This window comes from Lagopus leucura, unplaced genomic scaffold (assembly GCF_019238085.1).
Source record: "Lagopus leucura isolate 7727_CA_CO unplaced genomic scaffold, USGS_WTPT01 Super-Scaffold_100159, whole genome shotgun sequence".
NCBI classification, from domain to species: domain Eukaryota; kingdom Metazoa; phylum Chordata; class Aves; order Galliformes; family Phasianidae; genus Lagopus; species Lagopus leucura.
The window spans coordinates 17694780-17704831 of record NW_024962335.1 but is presented as its reverse complement, the minus strand read 5'-3'; the positions used below and the strand labels follow the sequence as shown (position 1 = coordinate 17704831).

Here is a 10052-nt window from a genome sequence, read left to right as displayed (position 1 = left end):
CTTCTTACACTGAGGTAAACAGGAGGTTCATCTGAAACCAGAAGGTCCACTGTAGTCTGTTTGGGATGGATTAGGGGTGCAGGATTTTGCCCTATAACTTACCAATGGCAGATCTGTTAGGATGTCTCACAGCCAAAAGGAATCTCTTCCAATTCCTAAAATCTTCATAGTTTTGTTAAGCAGTTATAATGCTCAGTTTTGTTTCATTTGTTTAAATCACCCTTCTTTTCTGCTTAATGAAGGCCATGCTAGTACTGTACTACACCTTTAGTCTTAGAAAAATTCCCTTCCCAAAACACTTCCCCAAAACCAGTTATTTAATGCAGCCCCTTTGCCAGCCCATTGCTATGGGAACTCAGTCTTTCATTTATTTATGAAAACAGAGATTCTTGTGTTGTGTGTAGAGCTGAAATTCTAGGTAAGTGTTAAGATTTATTTATTTTTTAAAATTTATTTTTGCTGTAACTTTTTCTTTTTCTTTTTTTTTAAACTGAATTCAGTTTTGTAATTGGTATGACCTTTCAACAGTATGTTGCTGATAGTGATAATTTTCAGTACCCTTTCAGGCTTTGAAAAGCATCAACTGCAGACATTCTGTCAAGGTTACCACTTGTCACTTTGAAGTTTGAGTTAGACAAATGCATTTTAAAGAAAGTGAAACAATTAAAATTATGATAACTAGGGTCTTTACCCATGAGATTCATGTCTTTAATTTCTACAGCTCCAAGAATCTGGCAACCATTGCAAGTAAAGAATTAATGTGGTCTGTTCTGGCTTTATAGTGAAATTAGTTTGTTGAAATAATTGCTGTGCTGAAATTAAAGAGAGAAATCCCATTGTCTCTGGCAAGGTCAATTGACTGAACCACCAGGATTTCATTACACATACTGAGATCTTTCTGACATGCATAGTCATCAAGATCTTAAAAAGCTTTTTATGAATGTTGACAGTATTTAATGGTGTACTTTAAGATATGTATATTCTGACTGAAGCATAATTATCAGGTTAGAACATCCATTGTGAGTCTTGGCTGAAAACACTTCTCTCTTACACTTAAGCATCTTTCCTATTCCTTGCATTTTAAAACATCATACAGACCAATTTTGTTGTCAATTTTTGCTGAAATCACTACCAAAATGTCCATTTTTTTTTCAATAGGCTATAATCAAAGCTTTAAAGAGTAAAATAATTTTTTTTTTTATTGTTAATTTTTACCATTTTGAAATATAAATGGAAATGAGAACAGGATTAAAAAAAGCTGTAAGTTATAAGAAACTTCAATTATTACAATCTGTAACAAATGTCAAGAGGTAATAAGGAATAGTAAGATAATAAGAATATTAATAATAATAATAATAATAATTAATAATAATAAGAAATGTTGTATGTAAAAGAATACTCTATATTAAGATACCTGAAAAATGCCTATTTTCACTGTTTATTAAACAATGACATTTGTTTCTGGAACTCAAACCTACTCTGGAAGTTTTTGTATATTCATATACAGTCAGATGCTAATTTAATTTACATGATGGAAAAAAACAAGTTTTTTTTTACTATAACTAAAGAACAAAAGGACTTAAATGTTATCTTTTAATTCTAGTCACTATTTTCCTTGAGAAAATTGTAGTTGAGCTAAGACTGAATGTCAGCAGTAACTTCTTTTAACATCAAGTAGTCTCTAAAAATATGTTTATGATGATATCGATGGTAATCTAAATGCTACAGTAGTAATGAAATTGGAAACACCAGTAATGAAAGATAGTATGAATTGTAAAAAAAAAAATTTTACATGTATTTAACTGCATTAAAACAAATTACCACTTTCTAATCCTAAATCCTAAGTAGTTTCACTTTGTTTCATCACTAGAAATAATATGCATTTCATTTCATTTGTTTATGCTGAGATATTGTTTATTTTGAAATATACAGATTCACTTTTTTTTTTTTGTTTTGTTTTGTTTTGTTTTGTTTTTTTTAAACAGGATTCAAGTTTTGATATCTAAATAATGGTAAGTCTACAATGCCTTTATTCTTTCATTACCTAGAACTTCAAATATGCTACAGAAAACTCCCAGGCCAACAGATTTTGGGAGGACTTTTCTTAGCTTTAGTTGAAGTTCCAGCATTCTAAAATGTTCTAAAATGACAATAAATTTTGCTGAAAATCTATTTCAAAATTGCTTTGTTTCCTAGAGTAGTATAATATAACATTGTCTCTGCATAAGCAATTCCAGATTTGCAAGTAATATTTTTTGCCATGTCGATGATACTGAATGATAATATTGGCTTCATAAATCATGGTAAACAAGTGATATATACCTCTGCACTAAATGCTATAACTCACTGCAATAATGGTAACACCCTTTAAGTAAACTTCTGCAAATGAAGGAAATGAACCTTGAAACATTTGCCAGAGTGAGTAATGTTACCCGTGAGAGTTTTCCCACTGACCTCAAAGAGACTTCTCATGGGAGTGAGAACTTTCTCATAATAGTAGAGATTCTGGTAATACTTAATTTTCTGCAAAATACGTTCCAGGAGGATGGTATGATACCTGAACATTCTATGTAATCGCTGTATTTATTCGGGATCTTCCTACTGATGATATTGAAGAACACCTGGTCTTTTCTGACTTTTGACAGAAATATGTTCTTGCAGAGTTTTTCTGATCAAGACATACTGGGTCAGGCTTTTGAAGATGCACTAGAAGTACTGCAGCAGCACTCCGACAGAGAAATGCAGTACTCACAAGGTAAAGGGGGGACATTGCTTTATTTTTACTTACAGCTTTATATTCTTACAGAAAAAAATATCTTAAAATATATGGCTGGGACAGTAACTTCTAGAGGTGGATTAATGGACAGCTGAGGAGTACAATGCCTGTGGCATTGAGTTTGGAACTAGATGATTGTTGAGGTTCCTTCCAACCCAGGCCATTCTATGATGAAAATGGAGAAGGGTTGGAGGGTTTTTGTACCTGACCCTGCCCAGGGTGGTTTGCATCTTCCAAGCCATATCACAGGGAAGTTACTGGACAGCCCCTCTTCCCCTTCCATCCTGTACTATTTGATGTGTATTGAGCTCGAAACAAAACATGTAAGACCAAAGTGCAACAGGCATATTCCAGTTTTAATGCTTCAATTGAAAAATGCCCTTACGTTATGGTGTAAATAAACTCATATAGGAATGAATTCCAATGCAAAGACTAAAAGAAGACAAAGAATTCAACATATGAATTTTGTTTCCATAATTGCTTTTTTACATTAAGGTACAAATTTTAAATATTTTTACGCACAGTCTAGGTTATTAGCAGAAAAGTAAGTTTCCTGGCTTCCAGATTAAGAATTCATGCACTACAAAACTTAAAATATAGGGAAGCTGCATATTCCTTCAGTTCAGGGAAGATATTTGCAATTAAAATGCGATAAAATTTAAAATGTATCTGTATATGGTGTTTTTATATCATGAATAGAAATGGAAGGAAAGTAAGAAGCTACATTGCAAATCCTTTACATCCAGAAGAACATATTTACTGTCCTTTGTGAGGAATGTATTTTATGCCAGAAAGTTTATTTGGGCGTTTATCTGTGATACATTGAAATGTAAATAAGACAAATTGGCTCATATCTTTAGCTGTTGTTAATAAGTTTTTGCCTCCACTTCAGTGGGAATTTGCACACTGAAGTATCCACTACATATAAATGTTCCCAATGTCTGTATCTGTTGTCAGGGCCAACAGAGAGGCATTTTAATACTTGCAACTCAGTGTACATTTACGTCTTGTTGCTCACACACATTGCTCCGCTTCCAGCGCCTTAGTCCAGTGTCCTCTTCTGCTTCTTTTAAACATCCTGGGACCCTTTTGAGTTTTCTTTCAGGCTCTGCAGATGCTCTGAGAAATTCCTTTTTCCTGTAGCTGATTTGAAATAGTAATGCTTTTAGACAACTGAAACAGTATTGCCCAGAATCATACTTACCAGTTTCTGTCCTTCACTTCATTTGTGCTTCTATACTCTCACTTGTGTTGTACTAATGACTTGCTGAAGAATCACCTGGCATTCCCTTTTCCTGTTCAAAAAATGTAAAATAATCTTCTGTAATTATCCCATTCCCTACATTTGATAATCAGTTTGGCCCTCCATTTTTCTAATAAAAAAACTATCTCACAATACTATAAAATAACTGACATCTTATCTGAAAGAACATTGCTTTAAGTCATGGAGGTTAGCAAAACCAGCCTAGAGGCAGGTACCATTATAGGTACCTGTATGCAGGTTATGTTGGATAACCCACTGGCATGAAACTTCCTGGCTATAGGGAGTTTATTACCCAGATGGCAACAATAGGATAATTACATTTTGACAGTTGAGTAGCATCTTAGGTTGTTTGCTGCAGTTGGTTTTGGTTTTTTTGTCTGTTTTTCTCTCCTTCCCTCTTTTTTTTTATACAGTTTTTTGCTCCAAATTCTCAGGTTACAAAAATTGCCTGACTGTGATCAACCATCATCCCCACCTCCGAGCAAGTCCCAGCTATTCTGCAGTACCCTCTACAGAGGACCCAGGATATAGCTGGAGAACTGTGATAGTAAGTGAGCTAATTACTATGGATGTAAACTGAAAATTGGCTGACTGTGATTTCTAGTAGAAATAATTATGCTACCTCTATCATAAACTCGGTCTGGTCAGGTATAATTCAGGTGAAATCACATTGGGGCATATCTGCAAAACATATTTATTAGTCTTTCTTCAGGAATCAGTTTAGCTATTTGGTGCTATTCTGTGGTTCATTATGTAAAACGACAACTAACAAACAAACTTTAGCCTGCAGAGCCCATCTTCATTCTGGAAGTGTGGCCTGCAGGAGTGGTGGGAAATAGGTGGTGCAGAGGAGATAATTTCAGGTAAATGAATTTCACAAAAGCCCATTTTCAGCCAGCAGATTAGTGAGAATCTAACATAGCAGTGACAAAGTCTCTCCTGAGACACAGTCCAGGTGGCCCTTGTCTTTTACTGACTCTGAAAAAAATGTCCAGAATTCCTCTTCCGCTTCCAGCAGAATGGTTAAAGATGCAGAGTGAGGAAATCACTCTGATTTTCCTCTTAACTTCTTCTCTGGTGGGCCATTATTCCCATTCAACATGCTGGTGTAACTTTTTACTGATAGACTACACTGCACGCCTTTGTGGCTGTGAAAGAATTTTCTGGGGGCCAGGGGATGAAAAAGTTGCATTTTTAAGGCTTCAGGTGATTAATCTTTAAGTTGCTAACTCTTCGTTGTCTTAATTCTTGAAGAACAGTGCAGCAGATTTTTATGCAGATGATTCTGTCTACCATACACTGCAGAATACTCCAGAAAGCCAAGTGATGCATGCTGCTGCTGTCCAGCCTAAAGCAGGGAAAGGTGTGTGGAAAGAATATCTCTTGATAAGTGCATTGTGTTACTTTAAAATTCCCTTGATGAATCATGCATTCTATGTTCTAGTTTGTTTGTTTGTGTGTTTATTTTTGTTGTTTTGTTTTGTTGGCTTTTTTTTTTTTTTTTTTTTTTACTTTTGATAGGAAAAATACATTAATATTTAACAATGGCTAGAATACAACTGCAAATTTTCAGTTCCTGTCTGCTAAACCTTATACTTTAAGATAAATCTCCTCACTTCTCGTTCTCTGCTCTTGCTTATTACATGGAAAAATGAACAAGGGATGCGTTTTCACTTCAAATCATCTCGGTTGAAGTCTAATGCAAAGAAGTACAGCAATATATTTAATCACTTTAATAACTCATTTATTTCATGTGATCCAGCAAGTAACAGCTTTCTTGAAGGTTTTCCCCGGATGTTAATATGTTTGAATTGGATTTTATACCTTTATCTGTTTAATATTCAAATTTTTTTCTTAGCTTTTGTGACAAGAAAAGGAGCACAATTTGATAGCTGTTTTTATGCTCTTTTTGACTGACTCTACTTGAATGGACATCTCTCTTGTAGTGTACAGGTCAGGTGCCAGTGATCATCACTGTACTTCAGTTGTTGCATTCATTCTGTTTTTCAGATGGGACTCAGCATCCTTTCTATGACTCTACTGGATGAGATTTCCACAGCTTCATACCTACTTTTGACTGTGGGGTCCTTTTGAGCAGCTTCCTAGTTTTCTTGCTTTTTGAAATCCCCTTCTCTTAACTTTAACCACATGCTGTCAGATTTTGGTATCATCCCTTCCCACTGATGGTGGGTACTGTGGTTTCCGTTGCTTAGTAGCCCAGCTACTACAAGTTCCTCGGGACGATGAGAAGAATAATCTCTTCTTTTAAGTTCAGGACTCCTAAATCTTGACATTCATTGCCACAAACACAAACATGCCAATCTAGAAATGTTGCTCTTCTAAGTTTTACCCAGTGTTGGTACCCAGGGAATTTTATATGTTACTAGCTGAAGTCACTGCTGTTACTGCTCTGTTAAGCTTTATTTCCTATTTCATGTTTCTTTTACATTATTATCACTCTATTTACTTTGTACCTATAAAATTTTAGTCCTCTTGAGCCCCTACTGATGCATGAGAGGCTATCTGTAGAACAGTAAGTAGTGTGGCCCTTCAGGAATAGATCTGTAGATGAAACAACCAGCACTTCTGGAAAGCATCTTTGAATCCGACTGCTTCTGAAACAAGTCCAGTTCATTCATTTCTAGACCATTCCTTGTTATGAACTGAAGCATGGTAGGTGGAAACAATCAAGAGAGAAATTCAAAAGAGACATTCAGAGAGAATTAAGCTGCTTTAGGCCAAGTGCAGAAACTTAATTCAGATGCTCTGAAACATCTTCTGGAGGAGCTCCTTCTCTCCAGTGACCACATGAGAACCTACATAAACTAGCCTGCTGGCTTGGACTGATGCTGTGCAACAGTTTGAGGACAGGTAGTGACCACTGCAGACTTATGCACTGCGAAGATCCATGCACTAATCCCAGCTCAAATTGGTGCACCCACACGGTATAGGGCTTCAGGGATAATAGCTGGGGCACAGAAATTTATTTTCAGTCACACATATGAACCCTTATGTACTCTCTAACCAAGACATCATCTGGAGAAAGAAGTACGTGTGTGTGTGTCTAGAAATAAAAGCTTGGACAGAAATGACAACTGAAGTAAGAGGAACGACAGTATGAACTCTGAGATGCTGGTATGTACATCACATAGTTGTTTTCCTTCAGACTCTGTCTGCAGCAGCTAGAGGCTCTGATGAACAGAAGAAACATCCAGATGTCCCCCTTATTTTATTCATTCTAATTAGGTTCATAGGATTATAGGATAACTCAGGTTGGAGGGGATCTAAGGATGTCACCCACTATGATTCAGGCCTGCTGGGGCCAGGCAGTCTTCCTCATCTGTTTGCTTTTAAGCTACTCATTTTGGCAATATTATATGTATGTATAGTAAAAAATGTACTCCCAGCTACAGGCCAATTTTTATTTAGATCCTGAAACTTTACAGTTTTTTGGAAAGTACCTCTGTTTTCAGGATCTTCTTCTTCCTAGTCTGGCCACTTCTCTCCTATTTCCTTATCACCAGAAGCAGAGTTACTGTCATCCCTAACAGATGTCTTGGCTCGACCTCACTGTTCCTTAGCAACTGTCACTTTTCCCCAGCCTTTAGTTTAAAATAGCCATGCAAGACAAGACTATGAAATTTAGATGCAGCTGCTTGTTTCCACTTTCGTTGAAGTGGAAGCTGTCCTTCTGCATGTACTCTCCTTTCTGCAAAATGTTCCTCTTTGTCTCGTAATCTTCAATTCTTCCTCCTTATGGCAGCTTCTTGGTCACCCTTGGCTCAGTGAAAGGAACTAGGAGTGCTTCAAAGAGAGGGACCCACAAGACTTAAGTGAAACTAAATAAGCCTTACTAGTAAACTTAAGTTTGAGAGCTGGACCTGTGGGAAGAAGAATTTTCTTAACTGACAAATATTTCTTCCTTTATTCTGCACTGGAAGGCAAGTTGAAATTTCTGCATGCTTTTAGAAATATGCAGTGTGCAAGAAGGTAAAGCTCTTTATTGACTAGGTGAAAATTACAATGCAAAACTAGCTTGCTTTTCCTTCTTGCTCACTCCTTCTTATATCAGAGCCTACCTTGCTTCCTCAAAACAGTCCTGAAAGAAACCTGTCAAAATTGGTTCATCTCAAAATCTTTGAGTTCTAATTAATAGGAGAAAGTATTTATTAAAAAGCATCCAGATTGGACCTTCAGAACTTCCTGCCAGCACTGCCTGAGGACATGATTTCCTGCAAAATGTTTGTTTGGAAACTTTTTGACAGGTTACTAGGCTTACCTATGTATGCTTTTTCCTTTAAGATCTTTTCCAGGAATAAGACAACTGCTTTCCTTTTAAAACAGGCACGAGTTCTGTTCTGACCTTTTGTACTTTATTTCTTAATAGGTAGAAAAAAACTTCGTCTGTTTGAGTACCTTCACGAGTCTCTGTATGATCCAGCCATGGCAAACTGCATCCAATGGGTGGATAAGCCCAATGGTGTCTTCCAGTTTGTCTCCAAAAACAAGGAGAAACTTGCAGAGCTGTGGGGAGAAAGAAAGGGAAACCGCAAGATCATGACATATCAGAAAATGGCCAGAGCACTGAGGAATTATGGAAGAACAGGTGAAATTATTAAAATTCGAAGGAAGCTGACATACCAGTTCAGTGCTGTTGTTTTACAAAGACTTGCTCCGTCCTACTTCTTGGGAAAAGAAACTGTTTATCATCCATACATTCAGCCTAATCAAGAATATCAATGTGCAGATGACTGGACCAATTACAACAATTACATGTATAACAATGGTTATGCATTACAGCATGCTAACAGCTAGACATCACATAAACAGCTCATAATATTTTCCAGCACAGGAACTCTTCTCTATACATAGCTTTTCCTATATTATATCATGCAAATACATGAAGAGGGCTTAAAAAATGATCTTAACCTACTTTGTTCCTTTTGAAGTTACCAACAAATAGTTACTGAATATCGAAGGAAAACAGCAGCTGTAGGGCAGGTTCTGTTCTCTGTGGCATTAATCAAAGGAAGTACATCAAATTAAAGCTGGTATATCCAAGATAGGGATCAAACTTGTCTGCAGTCTGGATCAAAGATCCTATCCTGATAATGTTCATTCATTTCATCGGAAGTTCTGTGCATATCCCCAACTTTCCAATCAGAATGCAGATACTGTTGTACCATAGCTCACAATTGGGTGCATGTGAATTAGAAAGGGAAGAGGTTTGGCAGCTGTGCTAAGCTACTGTCTGCTTTTTCATCAATGCTTTTTATTAAGAGATGATTTCTGAGTGAATCCCTGGCTGAACTACAGAGTCCACATGAAGGTGCACCTGTTGGCCAAGTTATTAATCCTTAATCACTTATATTAACATATTTTAGCACAGATCTTGACACATGGTATTAGGATCACCAGGTGTGCATTTCACTGTTGGCAGGGGATTATTTGAGAAAGAGACCATACCACGACGGAGTTAGCAAAGGATTATGCTTTTTATGAAGATATTTACAGTTCTCCCCCACTAATATGAGAAGTCATACTTTTATCCACCATACTTTTGCTCTATACTCAGCTGATGAACCCAGCTTCGTTATTTACAACCACCTTTGGAGTTAGAACTTTATATAATAAAAATGCAAAGTAGCTTCTCCAGCTTTTTTTCTGCATAGAATCACAAGGTTGGAAACGACCTACAAGATCATCTAGTCCAAATGGTACTCTTGTTGAGAGACTCAGTAATTTTATCTTCTCTTCATGGAGAAGAAGAGAAAATTTAGATAAAAAAAAGCAAGTACTATCCCCTTACACCAGGATGATACCATTAAGTACACTCTGACACTTCTATTCATTTGTCAGCTTGGTTGTTTGCTAGAATACTTCCATTTGACTGCATTCAATTTTATAGTCTGCATTTTGCTTCAAGTGACTGCAGGTTCAGGTAGAAATAAAAAGAATATTGATTTCTGTGAAGAGGTATACATGGTGGCTTGATATGTTTCATGAAATTCA

General features: G+C 36.4%; 1 protein-coding gene across 2 annotated transcripts; it reads left to right on the top strand.

Annotated features, from left to right (window-relative positions):
• The first annotated feature begins 360 nt into the window (after positions 1-360).
• On the top strand, positions 361-9641 carry SPIC (Spi-C transcription factor). 2 transcript variants are annotated; one of them, XM_042890323.1, is made up of 6 exons: positions 361-418; positions 1986-2012; positions 2662-2755; positions 4475-4587; positions 5295-5403; positions 8428-9641. In XM_042890323.1, the coding sequence occupies exons 2-6, from the start codon at positions 2010-2012 to the stop codon at positions 8853-8855; spliced, it is 747 nt and encodes a 248-aa protein (XP_042746257.1). In that variant the 5' UTR covers positions 361-418; positions 1986-2009; the 3' UTR covers positions 8856-9641. The 2 variants fall into 2 exon arrangements, with proteins under 2 accessions (XP_042746257.1, XP_042746256.1); XM_042890322.1 differs by lacking the exons at positions 361-418; positions 1986-2012 and having other exon boundaries at positions 2650-2755.
• Positions 9642-10052: the final 411 nt, after the last annotated feature.